Source organism: Ostrinia furnacalis, unplaced genomic scaffold (genome assembly GCF_004193835.3).
Source record: "Ostrinia furnacalis isolate ACB-3 unplaced genomic scaffold, ASM419383v2 OfSCF0635, whole genome shotgun sequence".
Lineage (NCBI taxonomy): Eukaryota > Metazoa > Arthropoda > Insecta > Lepidoptera > Crambidae > Ostrinia > Ostrinia furnacalis.
Window position 1 is genome coordinate 130,169 of NW_021130874.1, and position 27,981 is coordinate 158,149.

At 39.3% G+C, this 27,981-nt stretch overlaps 1 protein-coding gene across 1 annotated transcript; it reads right to left on the reverse strand.

The window, feature by feature from the left end:
• Positions 1-46: 46 nt before the first annotated feature.
• Positions 47-27,981, reverse strand: LOC114366430 (blood vessel epicardial substance). Its single transcript, XM_028323299.1, has 8 exons — positions 27,787-27,981; positions 17,739-18,123; positions 10,920-11,122; positions 10,004-10,198; positions 7,273-7,381; positions 4,110-4,221; positions 1,695-1,874; positions 47-288 (listed from the first exon to the last, which is right to left on the reverse strand). The coding sequence occupies exons 2-8, from the start codon at positions 18,072-18,074 to the stop codon at positions 47-49; spliced, it is 1,377 nt and encodes a 458-aa protein (XP_028179100.1). The 5' UTR covers positions 18,075-18,123; positions 27,787-27,981.

Consider the following 27,981-nt stretch of genomic DNA (forward strand, 5'->3'; position numbering starts at 1 on the left):
GGTTCAGGCGGAGCGGCACCAGCTCGGGCTGGGGCCGCGGCCCGCGTCACACCGCCGGCGCGGGCTCCGCTAGCGGCGGCGCCTCCGCGAACTTGACCTCGCGGCCGCGCCGGAACGACGTGGAGCGCCGCGGCGGGCTCCGGCGCCGCGCCCCGCCGCCCGCCGGCTCGCTGGGCTGCAGGCTGGCCGACGACGCCTGCGGCAACAGCCGCGGCTGCGTCACGCTGCGGCCGAACGGCGACTTCCGTAGGAATTGCCGTGCTACCATTGGTTGCCAGTACGAGCTCCCTGTAATGCACGAGAATAGTCGAAGCTGAGCTTTTTCCCTTCAATATTTTGTCAGTCTTACAGGAGTTTCTTTCTTAGTAAGTTTATCTCGACGGATATGAGAAAATTTAACCCTCTACAAAGTATTTCCCACCGAAATTACGATAGTGTATTAGTCCGGAATTTAGTTTAACAATAGGTCTCTTAAAAGTAACAACAATTTAAAATGACAAATCTCAACTGTAAAGACGCCAATGTTCAAAGTAGACAAGTGGAGAAAAAAACTATAAAGCCTTATAACTTGTTGGAACAAATCCAAATACTGTTTTCTGAGTGGAAACCGCACAGCATTCTGATGATAGAGTGGATTATGTGGCATTACGCATTGCAATATAATAATAATTGTTATTCTTTAATATGAAACTCAAACAAAGATAATGTCGATGAAAGATAAAAAACTAGAAACATGGTGAATACAGAAAATTAATAATATAATATTGTAAAAGTTTGCCTGCTGACCTAGATTCGGTCGGGGACACAAAGTGTTTAACAACTTAAATATTTTGTGGCGGTTCTCAGTATGGTTCCTTTTGTTATGCCAATGGAAACATGGTAACAATTTAAAAACAAATTATTTCAAAACTAAGTTATCCAGAAATATCAGCGTAAAAGAATTATCCATTATGTCTCTACATCATCTTGCTAGACTAGGAGACAGACCAAAAATTAGCTTCATGAAATCAATTCAAGTAGGTGTACCTATAGTGCAAGATTCCAAAAAGTAGGTATACAGCCCGCAAAATAAACGAAGACGATTTCTTTATTGTAAGTACAGTCGTCAGCACTAGACTACATTTTTGTAGTAAACTCGCCCCTACAACTTCGTAAGAACCCACCCACTCACACCCCACACAGCCTCATTACAAAAAAAATCACATTTTCACACTAAATTTCCATTTAAACTAGAGTTCAACTAGAGTCTTACTTTTTGTAATAAGTGGTCAGTATACAGGGTGAAAACGATAAATGATCTCACTTGATTATTTCTAAACTATACAAGATATCAAAAAACTAGTTACTGATCCTGAAAGTGCTTCACGAGCTCTATCCAATGGTATCAATATTAAGTTACAGAATAAACTGGATGGAAAAATTCAATGTTTCCATCTTCCATACATTTAGTACTATCACAGATATGGTTACTCATCTCTTGATAATATTATAGCAAATTTTATAGCAAGTAAACAATGAATTTTCGGATAGATCCCGTTTATTCTGTAACCTGTTATTGGTACCGTTTGAAAGAGCTCGTGAAGCATTTCAGGATCAGTAACCAGTTTTTCGATATCTTGTATAGTTTAGAAATAATCGAGTAAGATCACTTATCGTTTCCACCCTGTATACCTGTTTTGATTTGGAATACTGACCTTTATTGGTGGAGGTGCGCGAGCGCCAGGCGAGACTGCGCAGCTTGCCGCGCGCGCCCTCGTGCACCGCGTCGACGCTGGCCGAGCGCGTGAGGTGCGCAGGAGTGCCCTCGCGCTCGCTGCCCGCGCCCGCGCCCAGGCCCTCGCTCACAGAGTACAGCTTGTGGGTTATATCCTTACCTGAAGGTCAATAAAATTTAATTCGATTCTTAAATTATTAAGGACGTAGCACATTTACCTATCAATCCGGAAAGGGATCGTAACCGTATCAATTCGAAGCAGTCAGTATTCTTTGTATGAAACTCCATACTGTAACCCACACTTAACCGCACTGTAACGTAAACGTCTCGCCTCGCAAAGACAGCTCGCAAAAGGCGATGACAGCTCGCGAAAGCCGATGACAGCCCGCGAAAGGCGATACGGTTGATCCGTTTCAGAGTGATGTCTGCTATGAGTTTTACACTGAAATCTAAAAGCGTCCAAAGGAAGACCCAAATTTCAAGTAATATCCCTGAAGAGGCAGAAGAAGAAAATAGTTTTTCCCTAATTTTCCAGTGATCCTATTTCTATCTTAACTAGGTACTCGCACTGACCTTATCAACTTTTGTATTATACTAATTAATCAAGGATACTTTTTTGTTATTTATTTTCAGTAACTTGACGCATAAAGTTCCTACCATATTTATTAGTAGTTATTCTAGATTCTTATCTCAAACTATGAATTTCTGCAATGACTAATCGTACCCTACCCACCCACATTTCAGAATGTTACTAAAAATACAGCCCCTTTAATTCACGTTAGTTTCCATCAATTTCTATTTATAGATTTCAACTTCAACCTTTACAATGTTGAACTGAGTCTCGAACTATTTTTAATACGCTGTTCATTGAAATGTCACAAATGAAATATCTATTTTCAATGTTTACTACTTTCAATGCACTCTCTAAAAGTAGGTACTCTCTCCACTCTCACTCCTTAATAGGGATTTGTCAATTTGGAGTCTCGTTTATTTGCATTTTGCGTTCGTATTGATTTGACTGCATTTACATATAGCCGGTTGCTAGGGACCGATATTGTGGGTCACTGTTACGAGTTTTGATCCCTTTCATCGTTAAATTGGTGGTTGCTCATGTTGCAAACTGACGGGTTGAATAATATCGGCCTTTTGTGAGTCAGTGTAATTATACGCTTGCTTTTAACGACTAGTTATTCTAAAAGGTTAAACAAAAATGAAAGCAATGTTTAGAAGATATTCAGCCATGTTTTGCTAGAAAAGTCAATGTTTATTTGACGGAATATTTCTTGCTATAGTGAAATTACATACCATTTCTTCCTTTTCAGAAGTATGTACCTACTACAATTAGTTATTTATAAACATTAAGGACCAAATAATAAGTCCTATTAATGTACTAAGGCAGAAGTCCATTAAACCATTTGCCAGGCCCGAATATAATAGTTTCCTCAGAATCGCCCCGTCATCGACGTTAATCTTCAGAACAAGTGCTAGCGATTCCATCAGTTAATTTGTTTAGGGGACCGTTATTATTTTCGTTGGTATATNATAAGGTATATTTTTACAAAGGTAATAATTTATGTTACAAAAGAAGCTCTTATTATGTGCAGCAAATTGGATAGGTACCATTCAAAAGGTTAAATGTATTTACGAGTAAGTACAAACTATACGTTTCGGAACTTTTTGTTTACATTCTAGGAAACTACTTATGATCAATCATACATTTTGTATTTACAGAAACTTTCATGAAAAAGGTTATCAGAACGGTTCTAGAGATTGTGGTAGACAACCTAAGTAGATGTGTCTAGGTTATTTTGTAAGTAGATGAATGTACTAAATATTTTTTTAAATAAACTTCCTCAAAATGAAACTTATTTTTAGTGTTTTTTCGGAGAGAAACCAGATTATACCTACGTTAAAGTTGTATCATTATTTTCTAATATCACGTCGTCGATACAGGCAAAAATTAATAGAAAATAGCATGCAAGGGAAAGATAATGATCTGAGCCTGTTGGATTCAAATAGTGACGATTGAGGGAGTGATTAATAGCGCTATCAATGAAGCTGTTGCGTTAACAGATGGCCAATAGTGGACAGTTTTATTGGCTTCAAATAAAATAGAGCGTTGGTATAAAAGCCAAAATCTTTATACTCGTAGTTGGAAGGACTCTGGTAGCATTTTCGTCCGATTACGTTGATACATTATACTTACACGATCGACAAGGCAATTTAAAATCAACGTAACGTTAAAGCTGGTTTAAGCTACAACTAATTGACGTGCCAGAGGGGTTGCCCCGCCATCCCTTCAAAAGGGGTACCCAGTACCCACTGGACCGTAGAGTTCGAACTGTAACGAGATGAGCGCGTCCCGCTTCCCTGTCTGGTACGCAAGGGGACTGACCTATGAGGCAGTCGAGCACGACCTTGAGCGCCGGCCGGTGGCGCAGCACGCGCTCCAGGCGCATGCGCGGCCAGCACACGCACGTGCACACCTCCTCGGCCACCACCGTCACCTGCCGACAAGTACCACGCTTGAATCTGTCCTAGCTAGACCAGTAGGCCTAAGATACCGTGAACCAAGAGCCGTGATAACTTTTATCGACGTCAAAATGTATGGGCAAAATCGATAAAATAGCGTGATAACCGCTTATCGCGGCGCGCATCTTAGGCCTACAGGAGAATACGATACAGTCGACATAATATCACAAAATAGCACAAATAACAAAATAGTAGGTAACTTAAAATGACAGTGTTTAATCTTGATTTCCCTTCGCGTTGTCACAATGATTGTACACAATAAAATGTATCAGACGTTCAGTTTATTGAGTAGTTACTATTTACTAAGTTCCTCAGAACTTAGTAGTAGGGCTGCTCAAGTTCTGTACCGAATAAACTTATGTTACTTATAACAATTGGGTTTATTACAAAAGATGGCACGGTTATTTTACAATACCATAATTTCATTCGGCTAATCACGAAGAGAGATTTATAACTCGATACAAAATACAGCTGCATCCAGTTGGTAAGAAAGTTAAAAAAAGTCTTTGGCATTTGGGGGCTCCCATTACTGCGCGCCCTAGATAGTGGCCCGCCCTTTTCATAAACGGAAATGGCTTTTACTCATTAGTGCTTCAGATAACTGAGTCCTTGCGCTCACTTTTTTTGATAAAAAAACCCCACAGCCAGCTTCACTTTATTAGTGACTAATCTATTAGATGCAACAATCATGGACATGCTCAATTTAATTTAATATTCCTCTCACATGATATGACATGTATTTTGTCAAATAAAACTTACAAAATATTTCGGGTTTCAGCGATGCGGTAAAAAGGAAAAACTTTTCTTGTGAAAACTTTAACGGAATTGGTAGAAAAACACAATTTTAAAGTAAGTAGGTAGTATTCTTACATTAATGTGTATATTCATACATGCATAATAGTATTTTTAGTCATTGCACTTAAATTAAGTGCCGTGGATTGCTTGCATTAATGCATGAGCTGAGCACACCCGTGGAAAAAAACATTCATATCAGAGAAAGATATCTAATTTACAAAGTGCCTCCTACGCTGCTGTATTTCATAGCTTTTTCAATTGCTCATCGATAACATAGTAGGTATTTGCCGCAGCAAAGTTCTGGAGTGTACAACGCCCCTCTAGTGGTATAGCCTGCTCAACACCGTGGAAGTTATAGTCAACTTTGTTCATAATTAGGAGCTGTGCATACTTTCTGTTTAATATTTTATGAAGCCTAAATGCTGGGGGAAAAAGGGTGTGAACACCTGCCCTTTGAGCTACTGATGCTGTTAGTCGTCCGTGCGACTCTACTATTGTCATAATACTGTATTTTTCAAGGAATTTCATCATATTTCGTCATATTCTATCATTAAAGCATTGTCTTGTTTCAATGAAAGAAAGTTGTCGTTACTAATCACTCAATGTGTGAACACAAAATCCACGCGAATAGAGTCTAGAAAGATGGATAACTTACAACAATGGATTTAAAATTTAGAGGGTAGGTGCTCTCTTTTTCGCGCAAAGAAAATATCGGTTTCGGAAAATTATCTCTGGTATATCTCATCTAATTTCTCGCCATGAATCCAGAGTCATTGGTATAATGCGTTATTTACGACGCACCCCTGAATTATTTAGCGTAATCGCGTCCACAGAATCGCAATGAGCTGCCCTGCCGACTGATAGCATCGTCGTACTTGTGGAATATGTGCAATTTACTTATCTGATAGCTTTATTGGTTTATTTTCCCAACGTTATTGGAATTGAGATGGCGAATCGTTAACTATTTATTTATTTGGTCTTCATCTTCTAATTCTATAGTTTTGGAATCGGATTAGTGGTTAATCAAAACAAAGTTATTTTATCTATATAATAATACAGATAATGCAGTAATTAACTACCTACATGTATCTTTTTAAACTTGGTAAGTTCTAAACAATGCTAAAGCATAATAAATGCTTTTATTTTTCTAGAAAAAGTTCTAAACCTTACGTTAGTTACGTTGCTCTCAATTATAAAGGTGATGCAATACGTAAAATTGTACGTAATAATAGGCTACGTTCAACGTAGCGCCCTGAGTTCACTGATATTGTTCGTTAAGTGCATTACGGGGGCGTCAACAACGCTCTCGCGCTAATCGAGTGAAATTATAGCGCTACGGCGAGACGCGCCCCTGGCGCGACTCTACGGGCACTTCTTTCAATTGATTCCTGAGTAGGTATATATACAGAATACCTATAGGCGACAATAAGACAATGCTTATATTTTTATATATTAACGTATTGTGAAGCATTTGTGAAGTATATTAATAGGTGTATTTAAAACCATGAAAAATTCCAGTGACATTTTCACTTAGAAGTACTTATTTGTCTAATAATTTCATTTATACATATAAATCACTATTTATGCTCTTCTGCACGTTGATACGGATGCAAGTCTTGAATCAGGGCCTTAAGTTATCAGTCACTAATGTTCTATGACTCTACGTGAATGTGCATATTACAAGCACAACTAAACTACATTTTTTTAAGTTAGTTTTGGTCGCCTTTTGCAACAAGACGTTACGTTAAGTACGTAGAGTTACTCGTAGTTATAGACTCATGAGTAAGCTAAGTGATTGAGTTAACGCTGCCGGTGTTCATGCTAGTCTCGTGTCTAGGGTAGCTATTTCGTTTTAAAATCACGAAATAATGGCATTACACAATAGAATACGCCTAGTCTTCATTTAAATGTTACCTTAAGTTATTTTACGTATCATAAACATTTTACTTCTTAAGTAATAAGTTAATATTGATACTTCAAATGACATTCGCGTAATAAATGTTTATGTTTAATGGAAATTAAAATAGGTATACCTAGATACATATCCATAATGAACTATCAAAATCTCTACTTAGCTTTGTGAACTTGATTCAGTGCAAATGATGAACTTAAAAAATAATTATGTTAGAAAATTCATGGTAAAAACTTCATGACAAAGGTAATCTGAGTTTGAGAAGACCAATAAGAAGTAATAGTCAAATGTTAGTGCATACTATAGTTTTATTCATTACCTGGAAGACGTCGTCTGACTGCTCTCGGTTCGCCTCCCACTCGGGCGAGTCTACAAACTGATACGGCTGTATGAAGTGCAGGTGTGTCTCGTCGCAGCTCACGCGCATCCTGCACAAAGCATAGGCAAAATGAAATTACCTAGGAATTAAGAAGAGTTAAATGCGATTTAATTAATTAAAACAAAATAATTTCTCATTCGTGAACGTGACTATTAGCTTCGTACTAGAATAGAGTGTATCACTCGATACAAGGCATAAAGAACGTTTCTCAACAAAACTAGACAATGTAATAAATCTCGGTAAAATGGAAACAAAAACTTCATTTGCTTTCTTAAAGAAAACATTTACAACACATACACGGACATATTGTACGTATACGAACAACAATATCCTGCGTCTTAGCGATGTAAACAAAACATTTGGCCTGCAGGAAGATCCCGCATTTTCGCACCTCGCTCTTTTACGGCCCCATTTCTTTCCGTAGCTGCCCAGCTTTATCAGATTCGTCTGCCTTCCGCTCCCCAGCTCATTACCCTTCACGTGGCTTTTACCACCCGCCTGCATGGTCGGGGTAATAGCATTTTTTACTAACGTATTTAAGTTAAATTAATTTCAGCGTATTTGTGCTCGTTCAGCTTAGTTTCGTAGGTATTTTAAGGGACACATAGTAATTGTGCGCTTACAAAAAGCTCTGTATTTATAATGAATTCATGATATCTTTTTCTTTTATAGATTAGCTTGATGTGTAACATCTTTATATACCATGTTAATTGCAAATAAATGATTATGATTATGAATCTTCTGATATTTATTATGTAGTAGATTTGTTTGCCTATTACATCATCATCAATCGTTTAAATGTAACTATCGTACTTAAATTACGCATCATACATTAACATTTATGTAAACAGATTCAGGAGTAAACCGCTATAATATAAATATAGTAGAATAAGCAGTTCGCGTAACAACCAAATGAAATAGAACTCTTACAATTGATTCAATATGATACAAAGGTACAAATGATACTCATGCACACACATGTAGATAATATACTACCTTTTTCACTACCTAAGGCGTGTAATATTTTCCCGAACAGATGTGACGTACGCATTGAGTAAAATATGCTCCCTGGGTCGAGAAAAATATCGAAGGCGCAACCAACTTACGTAAGTTCAGAAACATTTCTCGTGTCAAATGAACAAAACTTCCCTCTGTCGTCTCTATAATAATATCTCCTTCAAACGCAATACAAAAACGAAACACGTCTCTCGTATGAAGTTACGCTAACATTACAATAAGCAAATGTTAATTGTTCGAGGAAAATAGGAAAAGTGTGCACAATTTTTTCAGTCTGATATACCAACGGCGAAGTAATTAATATGCCAGCGTGAAACGTCGGAACGTTTGTATTCCAGCAGGTCTACGTGCTATAGTTAAGCAATAATGGTATATGAGGGAATTACCGTTAGTTATGGCCTTTCCTAGGTTAATCGTATGTGCGACCGAGCCCTTGTCGAGGTATTTCTACCTCTACGAATACAAGTTAACGCATATGATGATTGGGTTCTTTTAATTTCCAAGCGATAAACAAATAATTTTTTGGCCGTTTAACTTAAATGTTTCACGCAGAGTTTTTAAGGAATAAAATATTTAGCCACTACCGATAAAACTGTATAATATTCTAAAACGAATATGGATATTTATAGAGCTTTTATAGCTGCTACAAAAACCTACCTACGTTTTTACTCATGCATGTCTATAAAGTTGTTCCATTTATTTTACGAGTATTTTTTCCTTTTCTCGTCGGACACAAATATCAATGAATCTTTTTTACCGTTGAAGGCACACAGTCACTAACCGTAACGAATGGAATCAATCTCAATTTATTTTCATAGTTTTATTATACTTATTTCATATTTTTGCCAAGCTCATTTGTTTTTCTATTTCAACTCATAAGATATGAATCTATGAAATTCAATTTAAACAATTTGAATAGATTTTATCAGCAGACCTAAACTGTTTTTGTTTCACTTTAGTCACATAAGCCTTTATAAATGTGGTGCAGTTAATATAATAAAATCGTCTGTTATTATGTAACAGGTCGCATCATTTTTCCGGTTTCCAACAAAGTTCCGGTGGTAATTCGTAAATGTCTCCTGCATTATGAAAACATTACCTACACTTAGGTTGAGTTGCCCCACCTAACTTTAACGATAACCGGTGTTTTTTTGTATGGAGTTTGACAGATTTTTGACGTTTGTCAAAGTTAAAGTAAGATGGTGCAACCCAGCCTTAGTTTTGACAAAGTTTTCTTTCCTGAAATCAAGTCATATACCGACTACGAGTATTAAGTGTTTTCAAAAAATCAAAATCAAAAATATTTATTCAGTTTAGACCACAAGTGGCACTTATGAACGTCAATAGAAAATAATAAAAAAAGAAAAGGTAGCTCTTATGGGGCACTTTACATGTCTCCTTATCTTTTGGGCCCTACCAGCGCTTCGAGACAAACATATGGCAAGTGCTGAGAAGAAACGCCGGAACAAACTCAGTCACCACTTATTGCCAGGAATTATCTAACGGTAAGAATAGTCAAATTTAAGTACATCAAATATGTGCAGACTGAACTGACCACGCATCCTTGTCATTAATATAGTCTCGAACCTTGTAGTACCCTTTGGACATAAGGGTATTTTTTTATGTATCTTAAATTGGTTTATGTTGTACTCACTTTCCCTTTAAAAGTATGGACAGTCTCTCATCAGCGGGCGTGACCTCCTCCACCGCGTACGCCTCTCCCGGCTCCAGCCTCACCACCCGCGCCTCCCGCGTCAACTCCTGGAAGTGCTTCTTGTTCACCTTCAGCGGCTTGAACAGCTTCAGGTACAGTTCAGTCAGTTCCAGCGATAACGCTGGTGGAAGAAACCTGCAACAATCGTGTTAGGTTGGTATTTTTGTGTGAAATGGGGGAGCGTGAGGGATGTTTCTTTACTGGTCATCTCTTCATCTCTAAGTAAGTGCAAATTAGGCTGAGTTGCTCCACCTAACTTTGACAGTAACTATAGCGTTAACCGATGTTTTTTGTATAGAGTTTGACAGCTTTTTGACGTTTGTCAAAGTTTAAGTAAGATAGAATAGAAAGAATAGAAAACTTTATTTGCAAGAAAGATGGTGCAACCCAGTCTTAGACTATTTATCAATTTACTCTATCGTTATGCAGAATGAACAAACTTATCTAATTACACTAACATTTAAACTTTACTAAACATCTACACTTTATTTTTCAGCCCAATACGGGACTGAAAAAGTATCACAGACTACGCTATATTTGCTATAAATCTTTAATTGCTCTAAGATTACTACAGGACAAATAGGTACTATCGGCAACAGTGTTAACTGCCCATTGCCAGTCATGTCATCTCGTTCTATCACAAAGAATCACCATTTGATTAGAGCAAGAGCAAAAACGGAAATGGATAGTTGACAGTGTGGCCGTGTGTCTTCTTCGTCTTCGTTTCAGCCAAATGACGTCCACTGCTGGACAAAGGCCTCCCCCAAGGTTTTCCACAATGAACGGTCCTGCGCTGCCCGCCGTGTGTACATACGTACTATTAACGAAACCTAAGAAACAAAAATGAACCTCGTACCTTATAATTAAGAAGACGGTGTGTATAGAATTGACGAGGACGAGCGCGAGGCTCCAGGCCAGCACGTCGGGCGCGCAGACCTCGGCGCCCGCCCACATGGCCATGAGCACGGCGCCCGCCGCCGCCAGCGCGCGCAGCACCAGGATGCTCTGCTTGAAGCTCTTCGGCGCCAGGAACGCGATCGCGAAGCACAGGTTCGCCGCCTAATTACATACCACCCGTTCGTTACACGGCAGATCTACCTTAGCACACAGCTACAAGCTAGCTAAAGCCTGGTCCGTGAGCACGTAGAATCCCGTGCAATGACCCCAAGCTACCCATCCCTATCGTTCGCGCGACTGTGCGACGGGCGCCCGCAGTGAGTGTGCGAGCGCGACAGCAATATAATTACGCGCGAGCGATAGGGATGGGTAGCTTGGGGTCATTGGACGGGATTCTACGTGCTCACGGACCAGGCTTTAGCTAGTATTAACGGGAATCGAACGGCCTACAGAACTCGTAGACACGCTACGAGTTTCATGACTGCTACGAGTTTGTAGATACGCTACGAGGCTTGTAGCAGCTACGAGTTTCGTAACTCGGCGCCCGCCCACATGGCCATGAGCACGGCGCCCGCCGCCGCCAGCGCGCGCAGCACGAGGATGCTCTGCTTGAAGCTCTTCGGCGCCAGGAACGCGATCGCGAAGCACAGGTTCGCCGCCTAATAGACATGTTGACACCACCAATCAATTGACGTACTTTTTAAAACTGTCAAAACGAAACTCTCCCATATATTTTGTATGGCACTACAAGCAAGTGACGTCACTATTTTGTCAACTCAATTAAACTATTTTTTCAATTACATTACGATCAAAAATCGTCGTAATCGTAATTTACAGGCTATTTAAATTTAATTAAGTATTTAAGACCAGAGTGAAGTGTCTTTATAGAAAAGTTGTGATTTTGAATTATTGGGGAATGGTGTCAAATTGTCTATTACATACCACCCGTTCGTTACACGGCGGATCTACCTTAGCACACAGCTACTAGCTAGCTAGCTAGTATTGACGGGAATCGAACGGCCAACAGAACTCGTGGATACGCTACGAGTTTCGTAACTGTCACGAGTTTGCAGAAACGCTACGAGTTTCATGACTGCTATGAATTCGTAGATACGTTACGGGTATCGTAATTGCTTCGAGTTCGTAGACAGCTACGAGGTGTGTAGCTGCTACAAGTTCGTAAACACGCTACAAGTTTCGTGACTGCTACGAGTTAGTAGATACGCTACGAGTTTCATAATTGCTACAAGTTTGTAGACACGCTACGAGTTTCATGACTGCTTCAAGTTCGTACAAACGCTATGTGTTTTGTAACTGACACGAGTTCGTAGACACGCTACGAGTTTCGTAACTGCTACGAGTTCTTAGACACGCTATGAGCTTCATTACTGCTACGAGTTTGTGGATACGCTACGAGTATCGTAAATGCTACGAGTTCCTAGCCAGCTACGAGGTTTGTAGCTGCTACGCGTTCGTAGACACGCTACAAGTTTCGTAACTGCTACAATTTTCTTAACCGGCTACAAGTGTAATGAACCGTAGCACTCAATAAATTGTGCTTGACACAAATCCAACGGCTTACAGAACTACATAGTAGAATGCTATGAGTTTTATAACTGCTACGATTTTTCTAACCAGCTACAAGAAAACTGTTACAAACCGTAGCACAAAGTAATGTACTTGACAGTAATCCAACGGCCTATAGGACTCGTAGACACGCTACAATTTTGTAACTGCTACGACACAAGTTTACTGATCGTTTAAATAGGGCAGCAGACTTCAGGCTACTATTGGCCTTCATTATTGGGTATTTGAAGCAGTGAGATTGGCTATACTCGAATTTAGGCATACTTATTTGCATTGGAACCCGAAATGGTGATAGTCACTCAACTAGTTCCGATATTATACCACAATAGGAAGGTTTGAAAAAACGTAGCGATGAATGATACTAAACTACAATTCTGCTCGAAATACACTTGTCATGTTATCCTTGTAGAAGTAACTTTTAAACTAATTCTTAAACATTGTTACGAACGAGGCAAGCTGACTATGTAACTATTCCATCAACTGCAAACTTGTTCCGAAGCAAGTGTAGGAGGAAGACCTAGACGTTAGTATAATATTGTTATCAACATCGTTCAAAACTTTGGAATGCATAGGTATACTGTGGTAAATTTTATAAATCTTAAGGATTCCGTCAGTATGCACATAGGTATAATGGTTCTGATGATGAATTCGAAGTTTAAAGTCAAAGCGCGCCTCTACAAATCCGTAATCGTGCTAAAATGTGGCTAAGAAATACGATTTGCTATTTCAATATTGTTACAGTTATTATAATAAATGTCTCCACTATGTGACGACAGACTACTACACTAACTGACTATTAAGTAATAATCTAAATTACTACGAGAAATTACACGTTATTTTCTCTTTACCCGAAAAATTACCTCTAAAAAATAGTGTAAACACGACTACTACTCGTAGCTACGAGATTACGTAGCTACGAGATTATTAAAATTTTTAATTACGGGTCAAATAAATGTCTATACCTGAAATAGATCTTGCTGAGCGCTGGTCCACTTAGCGCAGAACCAGTGGTTGTCGTGTTCATCCGTGGAGCTGGCGTTGAGCAGCTCGTAGTCGGTGTCGAAGGTGACATTGAGCCGCGTGGCGTTGAACGCGAGCGTGGCGTTGAGCCAGGGCGCGGACGTTTTGAACGATGTTGATAACAATATTATACTAACATGGCAAGTGTATTTCGAGCAGAACTGTTATCATTGATCGCTACAAACCATCCTATTATGGTATAATGTTGTAGAATATTGTAGCGTGTCTACGAGTCCTGTAAGCCTTTGTTTTTCTGTTGAGTACATTTATTTATGCTACGGTTTGTAGACTTGTCTCGTAGCCGGTTACGAAACTAGTAGCAGTTATAAAACTCATAGCATCTCTACTAGTTCTGTATCGGACTATTAAGTAATAATCTAAATGACTATGAAAAATTACACGTTATTTTCTCTAAACCCGAAAATTACCCTAAAAAAATAGTGTAAACACGACTACTACTCGTAGCTACGAGATTATTAAAAATTTTAATTACGGGTCAAATAAATGTCTATACCTGAAATAGGTCTTGCTGAGCGCTGGTCCACTTAGCGCAGAACCAGTGGTTGTCGTGTTCATCCGTGGAGCTGGCGTTGAGCAGCTCGTAGTCGGTGTCGAAGGTGACATTGAGCCGCGTGGCGTTGAACGCGAGAGTGGCGTTGAGCCAGGGCGCGGAAGTTTTGAANTCATAACATAAAATATTCCTTTTTGGTAAAGGAACACATTGGCACATTTATTTTTTCAAAATTCGGCACTTGATTTTTGAGCGACGCTAAGTCTATGAAGCTCTAATATCAGCCCACCGTGCGCCAGGAACGCGATCGCGAAGCACAGGTTCGCCGCCTAATAGACATGTTGACACCACCAATCAATTGACGTACTTTTCAAAACTGTCAAAACGAAACTCTTCTTATAGATTTTGTATGGCACTACAAGCAAGTGACGTCACTATTTTGTCAACTCAATTAAACTACTTTTAATTACATTGCGATCAAAAATCGTAATTTACAGGCTATTTAAAATTAATTAAGTTTTTAAAACCAGAATGAAGTGTCTTTATAGAAAAGTTGTGATTTCGAATTATTGGGGAATGGTGTCAAATTGTCTATTACATACCACCCGTTCGTTACACGTTATCTACCTTAGCACACAGCTACTAGCTAGCCAGCTAGTATTGACGGGAATCGAACGGCCTACAGAACTCGTGGATACGCTACGAGTTTCGTAACTGTCACGAGTTCGTAGAGATGCTACGAGTTTCATGACTGCTACGAGTTTCATGACTGCTACGAGTTTGTAGATACGCTACGAGCATACGAGTTTAGTAACTCTCACCATTTCGTGAACATGCTACGAGTTTCATGACTGCTACGAGTTTCGTAACTGCCACGAGTTCGTGCACACGCTACGAGTTCATGACTGCTACGATGACGTAGATACGTTACGAGTTTCGTAACGGCTACGAGTTCATGACTGCTACGAGTACGTAAATATGCTACGAGTTTCGTAACTATCACAGTCAAGTTCGTGGACACGCTACGATTTCATGACTGCTACGAGTTTGTAGATACGCTACGAGTCTTGTAGCTGCTACGAGTTCGTGGACACGCTACGAGTTTGTAGATACGCTACGAGGCTTGTAGTTGCTACGAGTTCGTGGACACGCTACGAGTTCATGACTGCTACGAAGTCGTGGATACGTTAAGAGTTTCGTAACTGCTAGGAGTTCATAGCACCCTACGAGGTTAGTAGCTACGACAAGTTCGTAGGCACGCTACGAGTTTTGTTACTGCTACGAGGCATATTACGGCCTCGTAGACTTACAGCTACTATGGACTTTTATTATTATATGTATTATTTAATTTGCATCGGAACGCAAAATGGTGATAGTCACTTAACTAGTTCCGATATTATACCACATTAGGAAGGTTTGAAGAAACGTAGCGATGAATACAAAACTACAATTCTGCTCGAACACCACTTGTCATGTTATCATAGTAGAAGTAACTTTTAAACTAATTCTTAAACATTGTTACGAACGAGGCAAGCTGACTATGTAAGTATTCCATCAACTGCAAACTTGTTCCGAAGCAAGTGTAGGAGGAAGACCTAGACGTTAGTATAATAATGTTATCAACATCGTTCAAAACTTTGGAATGCATAGGTATACTGTGTTAAATTTTATAAATCTTAAAGATTCCGTCAGTATGCACATATTGCACATAGGTATAATGGTTCTGATGATGAATTCGAAGTAGGTAGTACTTCAATAATAATTGGGATCACTCTGAATTTTATAGTCGAAGCGCGCCTCTACAAATGCGTAGTCGTGCTAAAATATGGCTAAGAAATAAAATTTGCGATTTCAATATTGTTACAGTTATTATAATAAATGTCTCCACTATGTGACGACAGACTATCGCGTTGTGTTACGGGGTTCTTAATCACACTAACTGACTATTAAGTAATAATCTAAATTACTATGAGAAATTACACGTTATTTTCTCAAAATACTGTAAACATGACTACGAGCTACGAGGTTATTATTATTTTGAATTAAGGACAAAATAAGTGTCTATACCAGTCTATACCTGAAATAGATCTTGCTGAGCGCTGGTCCACTTCGCGCAGAACCAGTGGTTGTCGTGTTCATCCGTGGAGCTGGCGTTGAGTAGTTCGTAGTCGGTGTCGAAGGTGACATTGAGCCGCGTGGCGTTGAACGCGAGCGTGGCGTTGAGCCAGGGCGCGGACGTTTTGAACGATGTTGATAACAATATTATACTAACATGACAAGTGTATTTCGAGCAGAACTGTTATCATTGATCGCTACAAACCATCCTATTGTGGTATAATATTGTAGCGTGTCTAGAGTCCTGTAGGCCGTTGTTTTTCTGTCGAGTACATTTATTTATGCTACGGTTTGTACACTTGTCTCGTAGCCGGTTACTAAACTAGTAGCAGTTATAAAAGTCATAGCATGTTTATTAGTTCTGTATCGGACTATAAAGTAATAATCTAAATGACTACGAAAAATTACACGTTATTTTCTCTATACCCGAAAAATTACCTCTAAAAAAATACTGTAAACACGACTACGAGCTACGAGGTTATTATTTTTTTAATTACGGGTGAAATGTGTGTACCTGAAATAGGTCTTGCTGAGCGCTGGTCCACTTCGCGCAGAACCAGTGGTTGTCGTGTTCATCCGTGGAGCTGGCGTTGAGCAGCTCGTAGTCAGTGTCGAAGGTGACATTGAGCCGCGTGGCGTTGAACGCGAGCGTGGCGTTGAACGCGAGCGTGGCGTTGAGCCAGGGCGCGGACGTTTTGAACGATGTTGATAACAATATTATACTTAACATGACAAGTGTATTTCGAGCAGAACTGTTATCATTAATCGCTACAAATCATCTTATTGTGGTATAATATTGTAGCGTGTCTAGAGTCCTGTAGGCCGTTGTTTTTCTGTCGAGTACATATATTTATGCTACGGTGAAATAAATGTCTATAAAGCCTGGTCCGCGAGCACGTAGAATTTTGTCCGCGACTGTGCGACGCGCGTCCGCAGTGACTGTGCGAGCGCGACAGCAATATAATTACGCGCGAGCGATAAGGATGGATAGCTTGGGGTCATTGGACAAAATTCTAAGTGCTCACGGACCAGGCTTTACCTGAAATAGGTCTTGCTGAGCGCTGGTCCACTTCGCGCAGAACCAGTGGTTGTCGTGTTCATCCGTGGAGCTGGCGTTGAGCAGCTCGTAGTCGGTGTCGAAGGTGACGTTGAGCCGCGTGGCGTTGAACGCGAGCGTGGCGTTGAGCCAGGGCGGGGACGTTTTGAACGATGTTGATAACAATATTATACTAACATGACAAGTGTATTTCGAGCAGAACTGTTATCATTGATCGCTACAAATCATCTTATTGTGGTATAATATTGTAGCGTGTCTAGAGTCCTGTAGGCCGTTGTTTTTCTGTCGACTACATTTATTTATGCTACGGTGAAATAAATGTCTATAAAGCCTGGTCCGCGAGCACGTAGAATTTTGCCCGCGACTGTGCGACGCGCGTCCGTAGTGACTGTGCGAGCGCGACAGCAATATAATTACGCGCGAGCGATAAGGATGGATAGCTTGGGGTCATTGGACAAAATTCTACGTGCTCACGGACCAGGCTTTACCTGAAATAGGTCTTGCTGAGCGCTGGTCCACTTCGCGCAGAACCAGTGGTTGTCGTGTTCATCCGTGGAGCTTGCGTTGAGGAGCTCGTAGTCGGTGTCGAAGGTGACATTGAGCCGCGTGGCGTTGAACGCGAGCGTGGCGTTGAGCCAGGGCGCGGACGACGCCGGCGCGGGCGCGGCGGGCGCCATGGTGCGCTCGCGCCCCGCCCGCGCGCCCCCGCCCCCGCCGCCCCCCGCGCTCGCCTCGCGCTCTGCGCTGGCCGCGCGCCGACCACCACCCGACGACGACACGAGACGATTCAGTTGGGCCCGAGCTTTCAGTATTACCAACTCCATCACCACGCGCTGCGGCCCACTTCGCGGACGAGCTGAGCGCTCTTTCTATCTGGAAAGAAAGAATATCGTCACATAACAAGGCACTATATGACGTCATTGTAGCGATTCTCGAATAATAATCAACTCAAAAATGGTTTATGGTACTGTACGGGATATCAACCATCCGTCGTTGTGTCTCATTTCCCCCCGCTGCGGCCAAGACACCCTTAGCCGTCGCTATGATCAGTCCGGTGAGTCTGCCGGGCTGGCAGCGGGTCCCCGCCGCCTACCTGCCGTCCTAACGCTGCTGCCCTGGGCGACCTGGGAGCAGCTTCCTTCCTATCAAACCCTTATTATGTCTAAGTATCTATTGTTAGGCAGGGCTAGGGCTCTAGGGACTAAGTGTCTTAGGGAATAGGGACTCTAGGCTCACTAGGGAGTTAGTTCCCTTCCTGATCGCATATCCCGGGCACGGGAGCGGTGCCTTACAACCACTGTCTCCCGCCCGTACAGGTACCTATAACTTTTTAGTTAACTCTTATTCTAAGGCTGAGTTGCACCACCTAATTTGACCGTAAGTTTGACGATTTAATAACCAGTGCTTTTTGTATGGATTTCAACAAATTTTGGACGTTTATGAAAGTCAAAGTAAGATGGTGCAATCCAGCCTTAGAAAATTAAAAGTACAACATTTTGCATTTATATTTTCTAAAAGTGGGAACCTTTCGTTCGTGCTGTAGCAGGTAAATAATAATAGCTAGGCTAAGAAACGCGAAACCAATTACTTGGATCTCCCGAGACACCTCCATACTGCAAGCATGGCGTTTATCCAGGGAATATGGCTGAATATGCACAGTTCCCGAGGGATGCGCAACAGTCTTACTGTAGCAAATTGAAATCCACTCCAGTATCTAGTACAGTCATTAACATCAACATTTATTTTATGAACCAGCGAAAATAATTTTCGTAATTTAAAAGCAGCAACAGCAGTTGTAAAGAGAGATTAAAAATCTCGTTTATACAACTACCTCCCCGTTTATTAGTATAGAAAAGAACACTTCTCAATCATAATGATTCGGTAATTGCCTATTGTAGTTACAATAACGTGTTCTCCGAGCGGAGGCGAAGAATTTCTTTTATATACTCTGAAAACCTTGAACTTTAACGGTAGGGTGGTTGTTGCCCTCTTTGCTATTATAAATGTTCTGGCCATTCTTCACTCCAGAACAACTGGCGTATACTTAGGCTTTATGATAACTTAGCTAATGTGAACGAGTCATGATAACATAACCATAACACAAGAAGGTATTTTAATATCCTGTTCTGTACTACTAGTCGTCTATCCTTTGAAATTTTGTTAACATACAACGCAGAAAATGTGCATGTGGGTCAGGAAAATGCCGAGATATTATTTATAGTGTATGTATTGACATCACGTTCCAAGCGACCGTAGCTCGTAGCGGACCGTAGCTCGTAGCGGACCGTAGCTCGTAGCGGACCGTAGCTCGTAGCCGGACGTAGCTCTCGTAGTCCCGTAGCTATTTTCCAGGCGGTGCACGCTCTTCCCGATATTACTTTTTCTTCGTCCCCAAACTTTTCCAAGATAATTTTCGATGAAGCTTCCAATTTCATCATAATGAAATTATACATTTACATACAATATTAGGTAAAATACCACAGCTTCCTTAATATGAATAGAAATTGGAAATTGATTTTAAAGCAAATCACAGGAAGTGTTAGAGGTTTATGAAAATATATTTTTCAATGTCTGTTAGAAAATATGTTGCAAAAGGCATATTATGAATATTTATAGAAAAATGAATTCGTACTGCGAAACTAGTCTTGAATAACACCGATAACGAGATGAAAATCTTTGTAGCCCTACTCCATCGCTACTCGTTTAGTTTGCCTTTCTTCCTTTGTACAGACATCGTCACGTCAATCTTATACTGTAAACATCTTAAGCATTTGTAACAGGTGCTATTTTGCAACAAAACTGTATAGTGTGATGTGCCGTCGACTGTACAATAGGCGAGAGAGGCAGTATGCGATATGCGGCGGGCCGGCGAGCGTGAAATCGCGGAGTTTCCGAACATTAACTCATAGCGGCCGCCTGTCGCGGCAGCCGTTTAGGGATGCAATGCGGCGGAGATTTATATCTCCACATCAACAAGTTAATGGTCATGAACAACTTGTCTGAGAGTCAGCTGGAAATATTTTTATCGGAATGCTTTGGATGATTTTGTTTTAGTATAAGGTGATATAATAATGATTTTGATGATGAAATACATACATGTGAACTACATGTAGAATAATTTATTTGCTTTTTCCTGCAAATGTGTCTAATGCCTGGAGGCATTCTATCTCAGTCAACAAGTACGCATAGCAGAAATTTTGAACTGGCGGTAACAGTTAGTTGAAATGTAAAATATTACACAAAATGCTTTGATATAAATTTGCATTTGCAAGTTCGTTATCGCACCATTTAAATTTTAGTGCGTGTACACGCCCGGACACCAAAAACTAGGCCACTGTCCGGGTAACCAAAGAGTGATGGCATGGCCAGCCAAACGCGAGGAAGCCGCGCTGCACTCGCGGGGCTTGTTATCGCTGCATTTGCATTAAATTGCATTAACGCGCCACAGCACAGCCCAGTTGATGAGGCCCGTTATTACAGGCCACACCTACAACCCCGCCGGTGTGCTATCAAACGTGTACTAATAAAATTCCCAACCATCCCACCATTCATTTTCGCAATGATTACTCACGCCGATCGATAAGACCACGATGTTATGTAAAGTTTCCGACTTGTAAACTAACCTGCCGCCAAATAACTTATACTCGATGGCTAGCAAACTGAACTTCAAACTAGTTTGACTTGGCAGTAGATTATTTACTTTTTAGCAAGCAGCTAAAAATACCTAGGAATTGCACGCTAGCTCTTCATAGACGTGTACCCTTTGCATCAGTATACCGCGCGCACTAATGTGAAATATACCTACCTACATAATTATTTCAGTAATACTTACCTAATAACGATGTAGATAATAATCTTTATAGGGTACTATTTCATGTTTATGACATTTGGGGTAAGGCAAAATTAGAAAAACGAATGATTCATCCCTACCAATATAAAATAGAAAAGCTATCAGAATAGGTGGTAGTATTTGAAAAGTCCTGAAAATAAAAAATAAAGTGCTCTCTAATCAAAAATTGAGCTGAATAAAAAAGTAAGCTCTTGCAAAAGGCATCGTCAGCACAGTTTTGCATACTTCAAAATGGTGGCTGGTAAAGTTGTCATGTACAAAGTGTTTTATGGGTGCTCCAGCGGTCTTAAAACGGCAGCACGGCTTAAATATTTTATCCAGAGTTGCTGCACCTCCGAGCTGTGGCCTCTCGAAGACCTTTTCAATTTCAGATAGTAGTTGTAAGCAATAAAACGTTCGTTGCTGTTGCGCAATTTAAACAGACCGATGAAGACTCTACTACGTTATTGCTTGAATGCTACTCTAAAGAGAGAAGTAAATCGCTCGCAATACCTAAAGTTAATAAATGCAACTGGATGTTGAGTGAATTGAGTTTATTATTTTATATCAAGGGTGGGAAAATATGTAGACAAGTTGTGACCTTTAATTTAAAGTTTTTTGTACATGTATTATAAAATTGTTTATTGCATAATAAAAAATAAAATGTCACAAATGAAAAAAAAATAAGGGCCATAAAATAAAAAAGCTTGTATTTATTCAAAAATCATCTCTTCAAACACCATGTCAATCAAGAAATCTTTTACTGGTCATCACCCTGCGTTACTACATGAGAGTAGGTAGAATCGTAGAAGTAGTAGCAATATTGAAAAGAGCTTGCATGATTTCAATAAAACCTAAAGACGTAAAAATGCACACAGATCCACGAAGTTATTTTCCCAATAAGTATGTGCATAGTTTAAGCCACCCCGGAATAGCAGTATTTTGTCTGTTATTTTAGCGCGTACTCCCGCCGGCGTGGGCGGTTATATTTTGGCATTCATTCAGGTTCTGCGGCTTCGCTTTTTCTAAATCTAGCTAGTTTTTCCAATTCCTAGAAAAAAAATCAGTTGAGTTTTGTCGTCTAGCTTACAGTACTAGATTCTTGGTTGTGTTTAAGATTTTAAGGTCGTTATCGAATTTAATTATGCACTATTATACGTCTGTTTACCTACTCTGTATTTATTATCATAAAAATTATACAGGTACGTATGTTTATATCATAAATCAATTTACATAATGTTGACAGACCCTAATTTAGGAACGGCAGGACCGATATGGCTGATTTCTGTTTCGTTGTATTTGAAATTGACTGGAAACGATTCGTAAGAAAATCAGCAGTAAGCACCACTACCACAGCCACTACTAAAACCGAAATACTAAAACAAAGCATTAATCCATAGATTTTTAAACAAGATATGTGGGGACCAAAATGTTACTTATTATAGACACATAAATCTCATGATATGAGATGAAACCGTTGGAAAGCCCTAGGATTATGTTGGAAATGTGCCTTGACCTAGTTGTCCAAGAAAGCTACCCAGTGGCTGAGACCAGAAAGCGTTTGCTTGTCGTATGTTCTATATAGAGAACTAGCTATTGCCCACGGCTTCGCCCGCGTGAAATTTTGTCAGTCACAGAAACACATTATCGAGTGCGTCCGTTTCAAAAACCAGTATAAAACTACCCTAAGTATGTCCTTTCTCGAGACTAAGACTATCTAATATACTAAATTTCATCAAAACCGGTTCAGTGTTTAGGCGTGAAAGCGTAACAGACAGACAGAGTTACTTTCGCATTTATACATTTATATTCGTAATAATATTATGTATATTGATTTTCCTTTTATGCATCAATAAAAAAATGTTATAACAGCGGCATTATTCATGATTCGACAATATACAGAAGTAACATAATTAATTTCATTGTCTGGCATTGCGCAATATAATATATTTATTGAATAGAATACATTAAGTTTTCATAGCCAGGAATATTTTTAGTATCACCTCTCAGGAATAGAAATAAAGACGAGTAGACAAGGCAACGCGTATATTATGGAAAGTTTAAACTCTGTGGCTGAATTGCGCCATCTTACTTTGACTTTAACAAACGTCATAAAACACCGCGTTAAGTATGTTACTTTCAAAGTTAGGTCGTGCAACTCAGCCTAGGTATGTCTATTAAACATATAACAAAAGTATATATCTGTAATAGCATCCGCTACATTGTGATAAAACGAAGTTCCATTAATTCCAGCCACCTTTGAAAGGAGACTCGCTCCCCTGCCACTTCAAACCAGAAAGCGTTTGCTAGTCCGAAGTGCCAAACTGAATGAATTTATGGCTAGCTATAATACAATTGTGCAGAGAAGATCAATGGACCGGAGTTAAGAAACCTATTTATTGAACCTTAATAAGTTCATTCGAGGCTCGTCTGACATCAATGGAAGCTTTTAAGTTCAACGGAATTAAGTACTGGTGGACATTTCCACATAATAAAACTCACGATACAAGGAAATGAGTTAAATTTACATTTATAATATAATTTTATTCTGAAGTCCTGACCTAAAGATATGATATGAATAAGTATCTGTAAGCGTAATGTATCTAGAGTATGTATTAAANAATACATACTGTACAAATGTGTGAATACATAATTTCTAGAGTATTTAATACATATGATGAGTGCTATTGGGTAAATAAAGAATTGGCGAAAAACATAAACTATACAAAAAATATTATTTGACAACATTAAACGAGTATTAACAACATATTTTTTTATACTAAAATGTACTCAATTAATGTGAAAAAGTCTAACTGCTTAGTAGCATGCATGTGACCTAGTAGCAGAGAAAGCATAATACAAATTAAAGTATTTAAAATATGCGGAAAGAATTCAAAAAACAAGTTTTCAGACATTCATCCAGTCGTGTGCAATTATATGTCTCAATAACTTGTGATAATGTTACCAAAAGGGTTGGTAATACAAAATGATTGTATTTAATTCGAGTGACACATAGATTGGTTTAATGGTTTGAAGTAATATTTAGTAGTATTTAATTTAAAAAGTACATATATTGAAATTACCTTACTAGATTATATTAATTCAAATTATCATCCTAATTAATAACTGTATTTCAAAACAAATAAACGAACGTCTGTAAGAAAAAAGTCAGACAAAGAAATGAAATCGAGAAAAAATAATATCTTTGGTGAAACTACTAATCACATATCGGGAAAATGAAAATGAAAAACGACAATTGAAAACTAACTAAAATTAACAATTTGTGGTTCATACAAATTTTCGGCATTGTTCATACAAACGTAACTATTCGGGACTATTGTTGAGTGGAGCGCCGGGTTTTAATTAACTGTTTCTGTACATAGTTCGGTATAAGTTTGTGTTTTAATGTTGCTTAAATGTAGAGACCTCCCGGATTGTTGTCCAAGTAAACAGTTTTATTCCAAAAAGCTAAATGCTTCTTTCAACACCATTAGCATTCAGAAACAGTCGAAATTCACAATCGAAAATCAGGATCATTCATTATGGTCTGAAAACTGAAAACTCTATCTCGTGATACCTACGACTACGAATTTGAATTATTTGACGCTAGTTTCGGCAGCAGATATTAAAAAAAATTTTTACTAGCCTAAAAATAAAATTCGAAAACATACTAGTTACCATGTTTTCAATAGATAGTTCATTTTTTACCACATACGGACATAAACAGAGCGGAATAATAATTTAAAATAACATTGGAACCATGAAAAACTGTTTTTTCCATACAAAAAATTGTATTCGACATAAATAATAAATACGGTCTGGAACATGTTATTTGTCACTGTTAATATTTTACAGTAGAATTGGTTAAAGTGATGAGTTTTTACATCAATTTATGTGCACTCGCTAAATCAACAACCGATTACATAAATGTTTGTAGTAAAAACCAAACTCTAGTTCAAAGTTTGCTGAATGTAATTGGTAGCTGACTCTAGCTGAAATCGTGCTAATTGTCGAATTGCATTAAGGCCAATGCAGATTCACGGGGCTCGTAGATTAGCCTACAGTGAGGACGTTGTGTACCCTACTTGGGTCGGTTGGCACTGGTTCCGAGCGTGGCGACGCTTTGTCGCGACTGGCTTGCCCGAGGCCGCCAATATCCTCTTACTCATCAAATACAACTCCACTTGGCTGAAACAAATCAAAATAGCGATGCAGTTCCTTATAACTTATGTTTGTGTATGTTGCGGAACTAGCTACGTCTCAAACTTGGGCCCGTATTACGAAACGATGATAAAACTCGATTCAAACTGAAGTTAGATTTGTCCTATGATTAACTCGCGGCTAAGTATTGAAACTGAAATCATCAGAGGCTTCAATAGATTTAATTCATTCATAGATGAATGGAAATTTAAATGGTAAATAGGTATAAATGGTCTTTGTAGATACCTACTTGTGGCCATTCTTTTCTTTTAATTATGAAATCCTAGGTACTAAGGTTTGGTAGTTACCTACTCGTGTTTTTAAAACGCTTTTATTAGGCCGGTCGTCGTGTATGTAACTAACTATGTAATGGAATCTTAAGAATCTGAATTACACGCACTTCTAATTCTTGTATCATCATGAAACTTAGCAATTATATGTATATTGGATGACAATACAATATTATGGTACCATCGAGCATGTCTGATGATGGGACTGGAAGGTGGCCATAGGAACTCCTAAACGAAACGGCGGAATCGCATCGAGTTTGGGTTTATTGGATTTATCTTTTCGAGCACTTTAGTGCTAGATGATGTCCAGGGTACTGATGATGGATTCTGGCCTTTTAATGCAGTAATTAAAAGCGTGTTTTTAGTTTTTTAACTATTAATTTATTTTTAATTCTCTGATCCTTTCACCGTGAGTTCGCTTTGCGTAAATGTTGTTATGATCGTGACGCAAATTGGGGTTCACTTCAAGTGTCTAACGTTTTGAATGAGTAATTCTCAACTCACATCACATTTACTAATGGCTTTTGACGCCAAGAGCAATTAATTTACACACAGTAGGTAAATACTAATTAGGCACGCCTAAATTTTGCAGGAAAACTACTTCCTGATAACATTAATAAATTATTGAATTGAAGCAGTATATGATAGACATCTATTGATTTAAATATTAACAATAATTCGCAAATGAATTTAACAACTTTAAATGATATGTACTTATCTGAAAGAAATATTTTTAATTCATATGGACTTCCTGAAGGCATCGAGTATCCTATTAGTGAAGTAAATTTATAATTGATCAATTAGATCAATACATTTGCTGTAAACTATACAATTATGTTCAATAGCAATTATATTATGCTTCTATGCACATTGCACATAGGTATTATAATAACGTAATTAGGTTTATGTAGTAATAAAAGGAAGCTTGATTTCGAAGTAACCTGTAGAAAGTACTTAATCATGGAACATGATACCTACAAGATGGAACTAATGGAAAGCCATGGAAATAATAAATAATAATAAATAAATATAAAAAATAAACAAATCTTTAGACAATTTCACACATCGCCAGCTAGCCCCAAAGTAAATAAATGGAAATAAGTGAAACAATTTTATTTCTGTTACCCAAAAGTTCCAGTCCAAATGTTTCATGCCAAACCAGATGAAAAAGCAAATAGTTACCAACAAAATGCCTTGTAAGCATCTTATAATCCTTCGCAAACCCTTTGTACAAATAACGCGTCTAATGCAACAGTCTATCCGAGCTGTCGTTCTCAGAAGGCCGAGATTGATGACGGTGCTCGCGAGCTTGCCGACTCAGATAAGCTGGCTGTATCCAATATTGCGTGACGACTTACCCAGTCACGATTCATAGCCCTTCAACAAATATGCTTCGGAATTTTATTGACCTGCACGCGCCGAATTTATTCAGTTCGATGATAGAACGAAACAATGATCAAACACACGCGTCTCCGTACGTTCCCAGCAATTACCAACCATTCGATCTGTATTACGATACTAACGATGTCCATTAGACAGCTGTACATTACGTTTGATTGTGAAAGCACAACAGACAACAACCCCTTGTTTACTTAATACCTACTGATAGCTACACAGGTACTTTGAGTTGACATAAAAGTTTTTACATGCTTTCACTTAAGTATACCCATAAAACGTCTTCAGTCTGCGTCGTTAGCCTGTACCTTTCGTATTTTATACGTCTACATACGGTCGTTTTGTACTCCTCAATATTTGTAGGCTAGTTAAATACTTAATAACTAAGTAATTATATTATAGGTACTCCCCATCTAGGTGGGCACTTACCTAGTTACTTTTGATCTAATCATCAAAGATCAAGAAGGTTTATTTATCTTAACTATACACGTATTGTATGTCACATAACATTTGTATTCATTGTAACCAAGGAAGTGCGTTCTGAGCTTATAAATGTAGAGTTTTTGCAAGTTATGCTTGATTGTTACCTATTATGTTCAGCATCACGCATACCTCCCTCGGTCGACCGATTTTATCACCAAAATCAAAATTGTTCAGCTGTGGCATTACTGCTTTAGTTGACGTGTTTCTACGTAACGAGTCGGGGAGTTCAGGCTGAGAGGCCCGATGTTTTGGTTTTATTTGATAACGTTCCTTATCGACCCCGAGATCGGAGCGTCTTTAACCAGTCTGCAACGGTGCGAGATGCGAAGGGCCGCTCACCTGAGCAGCCGAGGACGCGTCACGTCTCTCCGCCCACTTGTGGCGGTGGCGGTTGCGAGGTCGGCAGCGCGGAGATCACGGAACGTCCGCATATCTTGCACTCTCATGCCGTACCATCATAAAGCACCACAACACGAGTGCGCGCGGCACGCGAGTGGCATAGTCGCCGGTGCGCGTGGAGCCGGCGACGGAGGC